The sequence below is a fragment of the Capricornis sumatraensis genome, chromosome X (assembly GCF_032405125.1).
Source record: "Capricornis sumatraensis isolate serow.1 chromosome X, serow.2, whole genome shotgun sequence".
NCBI lineage: Eukaryota > Metazoa > Chordata > Mammalia > Artiodactyla > Bovidae > Capricornis > Capricornis sumatraensis.
The window spans coordinates 87,016,911-87,033,606 of NC_091092.1; the positions used below are offsets into that span (position 1 = coordinate 87,016,911).

At 42.1% G+C, this 16,696-nt stretch overlaps 1 protein-coding gene across 1 annotated transcript in view; it reads left to right on the plus strand.

Moving 5' to 3' along the window:
- Positions 1-15,154, plus strand: part of CCNB3 (cyclin B3) — a 37,300-nt gene extending 22,146 nt beyond the window's left edge. Inside the window, exons 4-8 of the mRNA XM_068962414.1 lie at positions 6,603-6,740; positions 9,892-10,047; positions 11,697-11,846; positions 14,646-14,776; positions 14,999-15,154. Of these exons, the coding sequence (XP_068818515.1) occupies positions 6,603-6,740; positions 9,892-10,047; positions 11,697-11,846; positions 14,646-14,776; positions 14,999-15,071 (648 nt within the window). The 3' untranslated portion in view covers positions 15,072-15,154. The remainder of the gene's footprint in view (positions 1-6,602; positions 6,741-9,891; positions 10,048-11,696; positions 11,847-14,645; positions 14,777-14,998) is intronic.
- Positions 15,155-16,696: the final 1,542 nt, after the last annotated feature.

Below are 16,696 nucleotides of genomic sequence, written 5' to 3' on the forward strand. Positions count from 1 at the left end.
TTTGTAGTTTATATTTCATTAAAAATCATTGATTTCATGGATATTTTCACAGATATTACTATAGATTGCATATGGTATTCTTTTACAATCCTTTGTAATTATTTCTTTTCTCATTCAAAATGTGTGTGATGTGTTATCTCTCTCCCATGTATTTCCATGCCTTTTTTCCCTCAGTTTTCCTCAAAAAAGATTGATTCAGTCCTCTGGTCAAAGAACCAGCTCATGGATAAATATATAACTCTTTCTTTGAAATGTAATTTATTACCATCTGCTTTCATCGTTTTTTATTTTATTAAGTTTTATTTGCTGTTTTTCCCTGGCATCTTAAAATGAGTGCTTAGTCTAATTTAATTTTTTCTGACTTCATAATAAAAGCCTCAAAACTATATATTTTTTTCTAAGTAAAGTTCTGACTATATCCTACCAGTTTTGAAAGATAGTATTGTAGCTATCTTGTTTTTTTCTCAATAATTTGCAATTTTTATTTTCCCTTTGAGCCAGGCTTTTTTCTTTAAGAATAATGCTTATGATTTTTTCAAATGCATTGCTTGTCTTTAGTTTGTTTGGTTTATCCTTTTATTGCCAATTTCTAGATTTATTGTATTGTGTATTGAGTATGTGACCTGAATGATAATTTCTGCTTTTTTTTAGTTAATGAGATTGTCTTCATGGCTTCAGATATAATGGGTTTTTGTAAATAGTTCACTGATGTTTGAAGAAAATATGTATTCTCTTTAGGGTATAAGAATCATTATATCAATTTATTTTGGCTTAATAATTATTATATAATTTATATGCTAATTTATTTTTTCCGCTCAACTTACCAAAGTCTTAAGAGCAATGTGATAACCACCCGTAATCATTGTTTAATTAATTTATCCTGGCATTTCTTCACCCCCTCCATCTCACCTTAACCACTCTGTTCTATACAAGTTTTTAAGCTACAAAATTAATACATGTTTAAAATATGTATTTATATGTTTGTGTGTGTGTATGTACAAAAACTACTGTTTTACTCTATCCTTATTTCTCAGAGATAACTATAATTTAGAATGTATCCTTTTTGTCTTGTTACTTCTATTAAGTTTTTGACTATCCTTTCTTTAAAAATGTTGAATTATATGAATAATACATGAATGCATATACATACACACATATATAAAAATATAGCTTTTTACTGAGTGTGGGTTTTTTGATATCTTTTGTTGCATGAATAGGTCATGTGCCACTTGCTCTTTTCTCTTAATAAGTCTTAATAATCTTCCCATATAAGTAGATCTGTACTTATAGATAATATTCTACCATATGGATATTGTTGTTGCTTACTTAACCAACCCCTTTGGACCTGATCTATTAATTGACCCTCAAGAAAGATAAGATAACCTGCATACTTTTAGTTTATTTCTTCTCCTGTTTTTAGTCAAAGCAGTCTAGACTTTTAGATTCAGATTATTATTTAATATATTACCTTCCCTATAAATAATTATTTTTACATGTCTATATGTAGATCTTTTTTCCTTAATTTTATCTGGTATGTTGTGGGTCCCTTCACTCTAAAGGTTCAGTCTTTCTTTGGCTCAGAGAAAATTTTATTTATTATTTTTCTCTCATTTTGATTTCCCATGTGTGTGTATGTGTCTCTCCAAAATCTGTTCTCATTGAGTCTCAAGTTTTTATTCAACTTTCTTTTACCTCTCAGTTCTGGGAAAATTTCTTAAAGTGGCCTTTGAATCATAGATTTGGTTTTTTTCATAATCTAATATACTGTTCACTGCCTCTATTGCATTTTATTTATGTAGATATCTTTTCATTAGAAATTAGTCTTTCTAGATTCTCTTTTCATAGATTCAGTGTCCTCTCAGATCTAGTTGAGAGTTTACTTTAAAAAAAATTAATTTATTTGAATTGGAGGCTAATTACTTTACAGTATTGTGGTGGTTTTTGCCATACATTCACATGAATCAGCCATGGGTGTACATGTGTTCCCCATCCTGAACCTCCCTCCCACCTCCCTCCCATCCCTAAGGGTCATCCCAGTGCGAGACAGCAAGAGACACAGATGTAAAGAACAGACTTTTGGACTTGGTGGGAGAAGGTAAGGGTGGAATGATTTGAGAGAATAGCATTTAAACATGTATATTCAGCTCAGTTCAGTCGCTCAGTCATGTCCGACTCTTTGCAACCCCATGAATCGCAGCATGCCAGGCCTCCCTGTCCATCACCAAATCCCGGAGTTCACTCAGACTCATGTCCATCGAGTGTGTGATGCCATCTAGCCATCTCATCCTCTGTCGTCCCCTTCTCCTCCTGCCCCCAATCCCTCCCAGCATCAGAGTCTTTTCCAATGAGTCAACTCACTGCATGAGGTGGCCAAAGTACTGGAGCTTCAGCTTCACCATCATTCCTTCCAAAGAAATCCCAGGGCTGATCGCCTTCAGAATGGACTGGTTGGATCTCCCATATGTGAAATAGATCTCCAGTCCTGGTATGATGCATGAGACAGGGTACTCAGGGCTGGTGCACTGAGAGTTTACTTTTAAAGAATTTATTCTATATCTTTGGAGTGAAAAGATTTCAATACATAGACACTTGCTCTGGTTCATCAAAGCATTTCTCCTTGAAAAATTACTTGTTCTTTTTCATATATCTGGTAGATTTTCTCTGTTTATTCATCTTTATAGAAGGTGGTCTTTGAGTTTTGGAACTTGGGATGAATTTTATCATATGCTTCCTAACATATATGAATACATACACGCATATTTTAAACATATATTAAGTTCAACGTTAAGAGTAATCTTTGTATTTTCTATAGTTTTGATTGATTTATCATTTCCTTTTGTTTCTTATCCATTTCCAGATATGGAAAAGAGTTGTTTTTGAAGAATTGGAAGGATATGCCTGACAAAGGCAGTTGTGAGGGAGAGAACCTTGCTCCTATGATGAAAAGCTTCTCGTCCTCATTTTGTATAGCTGATTGGAATTATCCACTCTTCTCTAACTGGCACAAAGTTAGGCTCCTAATTTGAAGCCTGATTCTGAGCAGTCAGAAAAACCATATCATGTGAAAAATAGAGGAAGTCAAGTTATTTGGTCTAGAATGAAGATGTATAGGAAACATAATAACTAAAACAGTAGCTGAGAGGCTGTCACAAGAAGGATTAGACTTGTTCCATGTAGTCCCAAGGGGTAGAGTTATGTTAGAAGAGTCTTGTCTCACATTCAAGGAAGGAAGAGTGCTGTAACTGACACAGCTGCTAATTTAAATATTTATTGACTCCACATTTTTGCCTATGTGAGGTACTGCAAGGAGGCTATGCATCCACTAGCTTTGTTGTTTGCTCACAAAGGCATCCTCAGAGAATTGCTGTTTTTCATTTTTACACTTTTTTTCCTGTAATTATTTGACCTCAATTTCTTGACACTTAGAGGTGATAGTCATTACTCTTCATCTGCATGAACTTTCCCCATCCCTTTCTTATATGTTCCTTTGGAAAATGTAGTAGGCAGAATAAAATGCCTGCATCCTAATCCTCAGAATCTGAGTATGTTACCTTATATGGGAATGGAAAATTAGACTATGGAATTAAGATCATAATCAGCTGAATTTAAGGTAGGGCGACTATACTAGGTTATCCAAGTGGGCCCAATTATAATCACAAGTGTTCTTAAGTGTGGAAGAGAGAGAGGCAGAGAGTAATGCAGTATAGGAAAGACTCCACTGGCCACTGCTGGCTTTGAAGATGGAAGGGGCCACAAACCAAGGAATATGGGCAGTTTCTAGAAGCTAAAATAGATTCTCTACTAGAACCTTCAGAACGAAACATAGCCCCACTTTGCACTTTGATTTTTTTAGTCCAGCAAGCCCAATGGACTTATGACCACCAGATCTGTAAGGTAATAAATCTGTATTGTTTTAAGCCACTAGTGAAAGTTGCTAAGTCGTGTCCAACTCTTTGCAACCCCATGGACTATACAGTTCATGGAATTTTCTAGGCCAGAATACTGGAGTGGGTAGCCTTTTCCTTCTCCAGGGGATCTTTCCAACCCAGGGATCGAACCCAAGTCTCCCTCATTGCAGGTGGATTATTTACCATCTGAGTGTGATAATTTACTGCAGAAGCAGTTGGAAACTAATAAAGCCAGATTTCTGAGAACATCCAGGCCATATCCCAGGAACAATAAGAAAAGCTTCATGGTATTTCTGTTATTCAGAAATGTAATATATCTATCACTGAACCAATGTATTCAATCATTATCTGGTAATTATTTGCCCATCCAGTTATATATCCATTTCTCCAGTGCTTTTTATGGACCTCCATTTGGTTATCTAGCCTCCGGTCAATAATATTAGCCAATGAAAAAGGAGGCCCAAAGAAGTAAGTAAGCTTACATTAAGGGCGATATCTACTCAGTAGAAAGAAGAATTTTCTGTTAAAACCAGGTTCTATTTGGAGGTTCTGTGGCAGAAACTGAGTTAACTATTTGGTGGAGATGTTAGAGGGGATTCACACATTGATTAAGGTGTTGGACTGTTAGCAAGCTCATTCTGCTTCCTGCACAATACAGTAAATCGGGAGATGAGGTGTTGGGGCAAGAAATAGTGACCTTTATTCAGAAGGCTGGAAGTCTGAACCATCTTGCCAGGGTCTAGATGTTAGTTTCTTTTATAAAACAAAGAGGAGGTGAGGTGAGAGGTAAAGTAGCAGGCCATAAGTGGGGGAGGTGAGAGGTAAAGTAAAAGGCCATAAGGTGTTGCAAATATTTACTGGTTTCTGCCAGGAGGGGTATGTTAATTTCTTCTTTCTGGCAGTTATTCACAGGTGGGCTGAGTCAGGATGTTTTCTTTGAGCTGAGTTTATTTTAGTTTAACATTCAGGCCTGGGTGGGGGGCAGGATTCCTGCAGATAGGCCATTGTGTATGCTTTAAGCTATAGGCAACATCTCTTTACAAGTTACAAGTTAATCAACTTGTAGAATAAGGAATAGAATACAAAGGTTAAAGTAAAAGAAACAGACCCAATATGGAGTCAGATTTGTTATTCCCTATCACAGGGCTAGTATAAATTGTATTGTTTTTGAATCCTAAGAACCCAAGGTGTTGTAAGGAAGAAGCCTCAGTGAGGATTGTGTAGGACCACCATGAGTGCAAATTGTGCCTACACACAGCGTCCAGGCAAGGCAAAAGCAGGCATGGAATCTAGATAATATACTTATTTGCTAAGCTGTGCATTCTGACTATGGGGTTGCTATGCCCTGAGGCAAAGGCACCTTTTGCTAATTTATATAAAAGTATTGTCTACTTGATAAAATGTGTGCCTGTAGGGCTGCATTCACCCAGAGACACTTTTTTTCCTACTTTGCACAAAGATGCCATATGAGCTCGCACTAACTGTGGGACTGGGGCTATAGGAGAGTTTCTTGGACTTGGTGAAGGCAAGAATAAGGATAAATAAGAGAAAGAAGGAAAGGAAGGTTATGCTACTAATGCTTTAACCTCTTTCTGGCTTCTTTAGCCCCTCAGCTCACTTACAAACTGTGCTATTGGTACTTGCTCCCAGTCCATATATTCTAATAGCATATCTAGTTGGGAAGAGAAACTAATGAATGAATAAACTAATAAACAAGTCCCTTTATTTCAGAGCTAAATAAACATCTCTTTTGGGAGTTCATTGTATGGGGTAATAGTGTTTTTTGTGCTGGTCTCAGCCTTTCAATAACTAATGTCATGGCTGGACTACCCTCTGTGGTTCGTATTATGATAGCAAAACACCCTTCAGCAATAACGATAGGAAACTTTGAAAAAATACAGGTTTATTACTTACAGGGCTTGGAAATTACAGAGCACAGCTGGGTCCTCATGGTGAAGTTGAGGTTGGAGGGAAGGAGAGAGAGAAACAACACACATGTAAACATGCGGGCCAGGGGGTTATGCTTTTACTGGGTCAGAGGTGGGGGTCTAGGGTTTCTGGTGCTTACTCTTTATTGGTAAATTTAAAACATAAGAGTAAGAATTTAAAGCCTGGGAAGAGAAAAATAATCAGTCCAAATGATCAGTTATCAAAACCAACCAAGATCTCTAAAACAAAGAAGCCTCAGTGGGGAAGGTGGCCTGACTCTTTATCTCGTCTTGTGACTGGCAGTGTGTTCATTGGACATAGCCATTCTTGAAGTGGATATCTCTTTGAAGTGGATACTTTGGCAATCAAAACTTAAGCCAGGTGCTGGCATTACAAAAAGTCAATGCTTAGGGTTTACACTATAAAGTAGCAAATGCGGAGAACAAGAATCTAAGTTTTGGAGGTGAAAGAGAGAGGGTGGGTTCACTCAAGGTGCTCATAGAGAAGGCAGAGCATCTCCCTCTGATGTAAGATTTGTCATTTACCCAAATGTGTAGGGATAGGTATTGCCAGGGTCCTCAGAGGCATGAGAGATACAGCCAGGCACCTAGCTGAAGCATTTCTTACACTTATAGCAGTTTCAGCTGGCTAGGTCTTGTAGTTACAATGTCCTCAATACCACAGACCAGGTAGTTAGATCCATCTGGATATGGCTTTGGAGTTGGACAACATTCAGATTCCTGCCTTGTTTGTGTATTCCTCCAGATGACCTTTGAGATGAGTCATGAGACCCTGTACTTGGCAGTGAAGCTGGTAGATCACTACCTTATGAAGGTAATATGCAAGAAGGACAAGTTACAACTCCTTGGTTCCACTGCTTTTATGATTGCAGCAAAATTTGAGGTGAGCCCAAATCCATGAGACTTGGAGAAAATTAATTAATTTCTGTCCAAGCCATGTATGTATGTATGTACATGTGTGTGCACATGTGTATAACATGCATGTATATATATATTATATACATACATACCACATGTATGCATGTGTATACATTTGCATATATGTGTATCTGTGTGTGTATACAATTACATTCATGAACACAATTAAGTTTTCCTATCAAATTTTTGTCTGTCTTCCATGGCAGGGAAGCTGGTATTGGGTGCAAATGGTGGTGTATTTGTTTCCTGGTATCAACAAAGTTCTCCTGTTTCCTCTTTGAAAATGTGTGTATGTGGACATATTCCTAGTTAAATGAGTTGTTCTTTTTAAAGCTTCCTTCTGTACCATAATTCTCTGTCCTCACCCCCTTTTCTTCTTCCAGCAACTCCATCTCCTTCTGGTAGAGTCTTGAATTGCATGTATAAGGAAGCATTTCCAAATCTAGGTGCTGGAGACATTTAAGAGAAAATGGCCTAGTGTAGATGGTAGTGAGTCCATGTAAATTACTTTTGAAGTAGCATTATAAAAGCAAGTAGCCGGCCATAATCCATCTAACTACTTTATCTGATTCTTTCCTCTTCCTCAGGTACTAAATGGTCTTGCTCAACTCTCATTTTTCCTTCAGATAGGCTAATAGTAGAAAACCTTATGGTTTAGGAACAGAGAAGTAGTAACTTCCACTGAGTGCAAAAACCTTTAGAACTGTGGATTTGTTTTTGTGTTCCCTCCTCAGCTGTATCCCTAAGTAGCTTTCCACTTCCCTTCTTCACTGCTAGCTCGTACCTCGATCAGTACCTCCCTCTCTAACTCGAACTCTCCCTCCTTTGCTCCTTACTTGCTTCCTTCTTGCGCCAGTTCTGGCCCACATCCCCACTTCTGGCCCTACCTCCGCCCTTGCTCCATAGCTCCCTTCCTCCCTCCAGCCTTCTTTCAGTTCCTTCCTTGATCCCTCATTCCATGCTTTGAACACTCACTCCATGCTGAGCTCCCTCCCTCCCTCCATCTACCCACCCACTTCTTGCTCTTTCCAGCCCTCCTTTTCTTTATCTTTCTCTCATTACTCCCTCCCCTCCTCACTTGCTCCCTCCTTCCATGATCCTCTCCTTCCTACCCTGGTTCTGTCCCTTACTCCTCCATGCCTCCCTCCCTCCTACCACCCTCCTACCCACCCTGTTTCTCCCTCCATTGTATGCTCCACCCTCCCTCCCTTTCCTTTGTTCACTCTCTTTTCTCCTTCCCTAGCTAACTCTCTTCCCTCTGTCACACACTCTTGCTCTTCCTTCTCTCTCCTTCCTGTTGCTCTGCTGGTGCCTGCTCCCCTCCCTCTTTCTCCCCCCCCCCCTTCCCCTTCTCCCTCTTCTTTTTCTGCTGGTTCCTTCTCTCCCCTCCCTACTTGCTCCTTCCGTTCCTATCTCCCATCCTTGCTCCATGGTACCCTGACATCATGACTCCCCACCCCCCCTTAACTTCCTCTTAACCCTCCTTCCCGGTTTGCTTTCTTTTTCTTCCTTCTCTCTCTTCTCCTTCTCTGTCTCCCTCCCTCATTCTCCTGATGTTTTTCCTCTCTGGCTCATTTCCTTCCCTGCTCTCTTACTGTCTGGTTCCTTTATTCCTCCTCTCTCCTTGCTCCCTCTCTGCTCAACTCCCTCTCACTCACACTTGTTCTTTGTTCCACTCCATCCTCTTTTCCTCCCTGGCTTCTTCTTTCCCTGGCTCTCCCCCTCATTCTTATCCTCCCACCCTCCTTCCTGGCCTTGCTTCCTAACCTTCTTGCTTTTCTTCCTCTTTCCCTTCCTCTTCTCTCACTCTCTCCCTTGTCCCCTGCTTCCCTCTCTAGCTCATTCCCTTCCCTGCTCACTGGCTTCCTGGTCCATTCCCTTGCTCCTCTTCCTCTCTCTTTTTCCTTCTCTCTCTCCTTGCTCCTCCCTCTGCTTACCTAGGGATGTCCTTGTGGACTGAGCAAGTATTCCCTGCCTCAACCTCAAGGGGGTTAAAAAGAAGCTAGGGATCCCTGACTAGCCAAGCACAGGAGGGAGAAGGAAAGTGTAAGATGCTCTTGTTAGCAACTTTTGGAACCAGGAGTGCCTGTCTTTTAGTTGTCAGGACAAAGGACCCCCACTAGGTTTTTTTGGAGCAGGAGTGTCTTCCCCTCACAGGACTGAGAAGTACAGAAAGACTTTTGCAAGGGGAGGTAAGGAGATGATACAAGAGGAGAAGAAAGGAAGGAGCCACTGGTAAGTAGAGCAGTAGAAGGGAGAATTTCTCGTTCTGGCCTTGTCACTGGGTGGTTGTGTGACCTCAAGCAAGTCTCTTTCTCTCTCTGGCCCTCAATTTCCTTGTCTGCAAACCCAGAGGATTGGTCCAGTTTGTGATCTGAAGATAGGGAAAGTTGTGAGAAGAATGCTGGAGTGGGCAGTGAGGTGCAGCTAGAGAAAAGATTCAGGGGTCGTCCTACCTCCTCTTCCTCACCCCAAAGATAAATTTCAACCTGCAGAGGGCGGGGCATGGGAAGGTGCTCCTGAATGGGGAGAGAGGTGGTGTTCTCACTCTCCATCTGCCCTGGATCTTCCCAGTCTAGCCCCCCTTGCATGTCCTCCCACCACCTTCAGTCTCTGCTTGGGTTCCCTCTGTGCCCTTCTCTCTGTCTCTCTTTCAATGCCTATTACCCCAACAGTGACCCCTCCCAAACATCCTTATTCATTGCTTAGACTAGGAAACAAAGTGTGGGCTTATTTTCCATCCCTAGCTCCCCTTTCTGTGGTCTCTTTCCTTCCATCCCCCTCAGAGCAGGCCTTAGCTTTCCCGTTTCTGGCTCTCACTCATCAGAAGAGAGGTCAGTGCTTCCAGTCCATGTGCTATGTTGTGCCGCTTCCAGCGCTGTAGGAATCTACCCCAAAAGGCCTTGTCCTCTCTCCTCCTGTGTCTCTGATTTTGTTTTTCAGATGGACTGCTCACATCAACCAGATGCTGGCTCTCAGAGCTACCCTGAAGGTTTATTCCAGGGAATGTTATTACCTCCTATCATTCACCCCCTCTTCCCCTGCCTTTCATCTCCAAGCAGAGAGGAATGGGTTGTCTTTGCCTGTTTGTGACTGCCTCTCCTCTCCACCCATAGGAGTGCTGCCCACCTAGTGTGAATGACTTCCTGTACATCTGCAACGATATTTATAAGAGAGACGAGATGCTCGCCATGGAAGCCAGCATCCTGAAAATCCTCAAATTTGATATCAACATTCCCATCGCCTATCATTTTCTGCGCAGATATGCTAGGGTAAGAGGGAGGAAGCACATCTTCATTTTCCCACTGCTGAGTTAGTCCCCTCCATTCCCAGAGTGGCTCCCTGAGTGGTAGGGAAAGGGACAACTGAGGACAGGGGAGTTTCTTCAAGCCACCCTCCTAGAATGGTGATCTTTATGGAGTGTGGTGGTGGTGGTGGTGGGCAGAGAAAATTGCAGATTTCAATGGTATGCCTGTAAAGTTTTGAGGTGAAGGCAGAGTAGGGGAGGGGAAGAAGATTCTTTAATCAGGAAGGGACACATGGGAAGTTTAGAGGAGATGCTAGCAAAGTTCTTTTCCTTCACCTGAATATTGCTTACAAGGGAAGTCACTTTGTAATTATTCACTTATTCTACAAGTGTGTTTTGTGGAAGGATTTGTGTGTGAGTGTATGTATGTATAAATATACATGAAAAGTGTTAGTCACTCAGCCGTGTCCAGCTCTTTGTGACCCCATGGACTTAGCCCACCAGGCTCCTCTGTCCATGCATTTCTCCAGGCAAGAATACTAAGGTGGGTTGCCATTCCTTTCTCAAGGGGATCTTCCCAATCCAGGGACTGAACCTGGGTCTCCCGCATTGCAGGCAGATTGTTTACTGTCTGAGCCACCATCAGTTCAGTTCAGTTTAGTCGCTCAGTCGTGTGCGACTCTTTGTGACCCCATGAATCGCAGCATGCCAGGCCTCCCTGTCCATCACCATCTCCCGGAGTTCACCCAGACTCAACGTCCATCGAGTCCGTGATGCCATCCAGCCATCTCATCCTCGGTCATCCCCTTCTCCTCCTGCCCCCAATCCCTCCCAGCATCAGAGTTTTTTCCAATGAGTCAACTCTTCTCATGAGGTGGCCAGAGTACTGGAGTTTCAGCTTTAGCATCATTCCCTCCAAAGAAATCCCAGGGCTGATCTCCTTCAGAATGGACTGGTTGAATCTCCTTGCAGTCCACAGGACTCTCAAGAGAGTCTTCTCCAACACCACAGTTCAAAAGCATCAATTCTTCAGCACTCAGCCTTCTTCACAGTCCAACTCTCACATCCATACATGACCACTGGAAAAAGCATAGCCTTGACTAGACGGACCTTAGTCGGCAAAGTAATGTCTCTGCTTTTGAATATGCTATCTAGGTTGATCATAACTTTTCTTCCAAGGAGTAAGCGTCTTTGGAAGCCCATAAATATAAATGTGTATATATGTGTCTGTGTGTGTGTGTATGTAATATATATGTATATATTATACCTGTGTGTGTATATATATGTGTGTGTGTGTATGTGTGTGTGTGTGGATTCAAACAAGAAAAGATTTCTAGTCTGGAACCTGGTGCAAAGATAGCAGTTGGAGGCCTTTGGCTTTTCAAAGGATGGCATATACAGAAAGGGGAGGTGGGAGGGTACCATAAGTACAGTTGGTATTTTGGCTTAAGATCCTAAAGATGGCAAACACCATTGCTGATTTCAGAATCTCCCCTCCTAAAGATTCTGCTTTAGAGACAGGGTCCTTAGTGTGAGTCATGGTGGCAGAAGTACATCGCTCAGGGAGAGAACCATTTAGGCCCAAGGTAGGATAACTGGAGTGAGTGCAGGGGTCATCTGCTTGGTGCCAGTGTTCTGTACTGATTGCTGAGTCCGTCTTCTTCCTGCCTTTAGTGTGTCTATGCCAGCATGAAGACACTGACCTTGTCCCGCTTCATCTGTGAGTTGACCCTGCTGGAATATGACTATGTCCAGGAGAGGGCTTCCAAGCTCGCTGCTGCCTCCTTCTTCCTGGCCCTCTGCATGGACAAGCTCGGACACTGGGTAAACACTTGTGGGCAGTGGGGAAGACTGGGTGGGGGATTTAAAAGCACAGGCTCAGCTCTGGAGGAAGGTATAAGTTAGGGTTGTGGGAGACTCTGTGACAAAACTGCTGCTTATGTGCTGTTATGAATCCTTTAACATCTTGACCTTTTAGGGGCCTGGCTGCCTAAAGGTTTTCTGTAGCCCTGGTTTTGAAGTATTTTATTTCATTTTTCTTTGTCACAGTATCATTTGTTCTAAAGACAGCTCACCTGAAAGCCCAATATCACAAAACAGACTAATGTGAAATTATTTTGATTGTGGCAGGGGGTGGGGTAGACCCACTTCTTGCCTTACCCCATGCCACCCCTGCTCCTAGCAGTCCTCTCAGAAAGCTTGGCCCCATACAGGAGTGCTCGTTGGAACAGGATTTGGCAAGTACTGACCCAGAGAATAGAGCGGTGAAAGTAACTGTCTGTGTATATAACAGGGGACTCAGACATATACTATAGTACTCTTCTCTGAAGGTGAAGGCCTCCACAGCCTCCTTCCCCAATACAAATAAAATGCATATTTGATGCTTTCTTAATTTTGTGAAAAATTGTGAATGAAAACAACTTTAGAAAACTATGAACTTTTTGAGGTGTAAATGAAATCCAAGTAGAAGAGTTTGTTCACAAATGAGCATACTCTTCCCAACCTCCCCTAGGCCCCTCCAGCCTAGAGATTCTAGCACCACTACTGATGGAAGAACCTCTGTGTGCTGAGAAAGAACCCTAAAAACAGTTGTGTGAACTTGGACAGGCCCTGAAATGTCTTGGGACAGAGAAAGCATTCAGTAAATGGCAGTGATGATGATGAAAAAGAATATGTAATAATAGTTAGCATTTATTGAATGCTTAGATGGTAGTCTAAATACTTTGTGTATTAACTCACTTAATCTTCACAACAACCCTATGAAATCAACAGTATTATCCCTATTGGACAGATAAGAAATAAGTTCCCGTGTTTGGCTAATGAGAGGCAGAGCTAGGCTTTGAGAACTACGAGTCTGTTCAAAGTATATACCTACTCTGCAATCAGAATGGATGTGGCCGTAGCTCTGGAGTCATGATCCTGGAGGCCCTATGCTGACCCAGGCTTTGGATCCTGGGGAAGATTGGTAGTCTTGGTAGGGAGGACGGTTGAGAGGCTCAGGGCAGCAAACTGCTTGCCAACCAGCATAGAAATATTTCAGTATTTTAATATTTGATGTGGATGTACTAACATCAGCTAAATGTCAGTCCTGATCTGAACCCAGGTAGTCTGGCTTCACAGTCCTGTACACTACTATATATATATATATATATACACACACACACACACATATACATATACATGCATACTGCTATAGATGAGAAAGGCTTCACACAGAATGTGACTTTTGAGTTGGGTCTTGAAAGATGAGTAGGAACATGTGAGAAGGGACATTCTAGGCAGAGGGAGAATGATTGAAAAGACGTGAAGGCAATAAGGAAACTGTGATTTGGGGGAGGCAGATAAGATATTTCCTATGGATAGAGCAGGGAATGTATTAACGCGGAATGGTGAGAGGTGAGAGCAGCATTCCAATGACTGCCTTTGCCTGTGGCAATGGTTTCCAGTATTCAGTAGAGCCCTGAGATTCCTGCAGAAGTATCTCAGGGCCATGTAAAAGGGAAAGGGATCCAAATTGGTGGACTTCTTATCCCCTGCCGCCAATTCCAGGTAAGATAGTTGGGGAAAAAAAAATGAGTTCAGGGAGAATAATATAAGACGTTTGAAGAAAACTCCGCTTTGCAGAATAATAAATCTTCCTTTCTCTACCCGTGGAACTCCCATTAGACTTTTAGCACCTACTGTAGATGTCCACTTCTCTACAAAGCTTTCTGTGGCTCTCCCAGACAAAAGTCATGGGTCCTACAGCTCTCTTCCTCTAGTGTCCCATGCTCCCTTCCCTGGTAGCACTTCCCACACATTTTGTAATTCTCTGTGTGCATGTCTGTCTCTCCCACTAGACTATACACTCCTCAAGGGTAGGAGCCTTAGTCATCCTTGTATTCCCAGCATTGTGTATGAGGCTCGGTTAATATTAATCCTAGCTCATATGGTATGGGCATATGCTAGACTCTGTTTCATGTGCTTTATGTATATTAACTCATTTAATGCTATTATATAATTACTGTGATGATCCCCATTTGACAGATTTAGAAACAGCAGCACCAAGAAGTTAAATAACTGGTTCAAGGTCATGTTGTAGGTAGAGCTGGAATCTGAACCCTAGCAGCTTGCCTGCAGAATCTTTGGTCTTAAACACTCTGCTATACTCCTTTTTGCCACATGCTAGGCATCCTTAAAGTTGAATGAGAAAATAAATACATGAAATGATAGTTGTTTGAGCCAGAGGGGAAGAACAACCTAAAGTTCCTGATGGCTGTTTTGTTGGGACCTCAAGTTTGTTCTGAGGTTTGCCTAGCCATTGGCTCTTAACCTGAGAGTGCCTAAGTTATAAAGTCTATCCTGTTCCTTGAATTATCAGTGGATTTCAGTTTAAATACCTATGACTGGGCCTTGTATCCAGCTGGTAACATATGGATATAGCCATTCTACTAGCTTGCAGATAGAACATATTTTTCTAGGTAGTACCCTATAATTATTGGCCAGTATCTGTGCTGTATGAGTCTGAATTGTTTGACTATCTTCTCTGCCTGTACTATGGATAGGAGGTTTGGACTTGGGTGTTGGAGACAGGAAGGGTCTGCTTCCTGTCATAAATGTCACTGTTCATGTTGCTTCTTCCAGGCTCCTATCCTAGAGTATTACAGTGGCTACAGGATCTCTGATCTTCACGCCTTGGTCAGGCAGCTGAACATCCTACTGACTTTTCATTCTTGCAATAGGCTCAAGACTGTATGTTCCAAGTATTCGCATGAGTAAGTATCAGTCTCCAGTTGAGGTTGGGTTTATGCTTTGTCATGGGGAGGCCCAGACGAGCCTCACTTAAGGGGAAAGAAAGATTCAGATACTTTTTTACCTTACTTTCTGTTCCAGAGTTAAAGCAAGATAGGGAACCAAGGGCCAATGTCCCACTTATTCCATGGAGCCTCCTTGCTTTGGCCTGTTTCACACTGACCAGACCCCTCTTCCTTTTTCAGGATGTTCTTTGAAGTCGCCAAAACCCCACCCTTGGACATGTTGGCACTGGAGAAAATTTTGAGGTGTTGCTAATTCTGAGGCCGAGGGTCTGGTACTCTGGCAGCAGCCACCAGGGCTGGGCAGGCGCATAAATAGGCTGTGTTTATTCTGTCTTTGGATTTGTCTTTTCATCACTTTTCCTCATTTTTATACTGTTTGTCTTTTCCCAAACTGACAATGTTGTAAGTATTTAAATTTTTTTTTTGTACAAAAGAAAAGTTGTTGTAATATTTGATTATAAATTTAATAAAAATAGTGGTTGTTGTTAAAATGACTCACTTCCCCTTTATTGCTCAGGAGCCCCATACGTAGCCCACAGATGTATTTTCCTCTGCCCAATAAAGGCTGTGCCTCAGGGTCTGGCTTATCCAGTTTCCCTCTTTATTTGAAGGTCTTCCCTTCAAAGGAAGAGGAATTGAGCTAGGTGTACATTGATGGATGAGTCTGTAGAAGGAGCACCCGGGTGCTGGGAGGGGCAGTCCAGAGAGAGAGACCCCTTACAGACAGACAGGCCTCAGTGTTCAGATCTGGGGCAGCTGGATGTTTGGCCCAATATCCATCAGTCCCCTTTTCTGGTTGCCTGCTTTCTTTGCTTCTTCCTACATGATGGAAAGGTAAGGATCAGGATTTTCACTGCAGTGTACCCCTACTTTTGCAGTTAAGTGACTTTCTAGAGTCTAAATTAAAAAAAAACTTGGCGTGGTGCACTGAAATCTCTTTTGGTCCTTCAGTCAAGAGGAGAAATTTCCACTGGTGAAATCTGCAAGATGTCCCATGAATGGAAGCATCAACCACTTGCTCAATCCTTCCTTCATAAAGCTTTCAGGAGGTTCTGCACTCTCTATCCTATGTTTGTGGTGAGGTATACTGATACAGCACTTCCCTGCTGGCTCAGACGGTAAAGAATCTACCACTTCAGTTATTAACAGAGGACTTGGACATCCTCTATGCCAGTTGATGAAGAGCCACTGCCCCAGTCTTGCCTCTAGGACTTCTAGGACCTCCCATAATCTAGCAACTGAATCAGGTAATGTCTGTCATAGCAAGAGACCTCCAAGGCTCTGTTCTAGTATTGTGACAGGCAACTGTTGTGATTGCTCTGTGGCCGATTATCACTTGTCAAATATTTTGAAATTTAGTCCTGGAGGTAGGTATCTGGTAGAGGGGGAAGTCATTGAAGTCTCTCCAATTCTCATCTGAGCCCCCAGGCTAGTCTGGTCATATCTCCTTCTCTGATAAGTTGGACACAGGAGGGAGAGCATGCCATGCCTTAGATTCTTACCCATTGTGTTAATTTTCCATTCTGTCTCCCAGCTTGCTTTGTTTTGGTGACCAAGTATCATTAGGTTTATGCCTGTCCCCTCCCGCTGCCTTGCAGAGTGACTGAAGGGTACAGCCAGAGATGTCCAAGTTGCTTGGCAGTGATTTAGCTGGTACAGCCAATTTTGTATAAACATGTGAAAAGCACTAGGCTGGAAGCCGTCTTGCAAATCTCCAACCTCACTAAAAGGAGATCTCTTGTCTGTACCCGCTTTTTAATCCTGCAGCTTCATCAGGGGAAACAATTGACTGTTTTACTTTCTCTCCTTTTTTCCACCTCTGTTGTTCTTTAGTAATGCTAATGGAACTGAAAGTCGTTTTTGTTGTAGTTGTTGCAC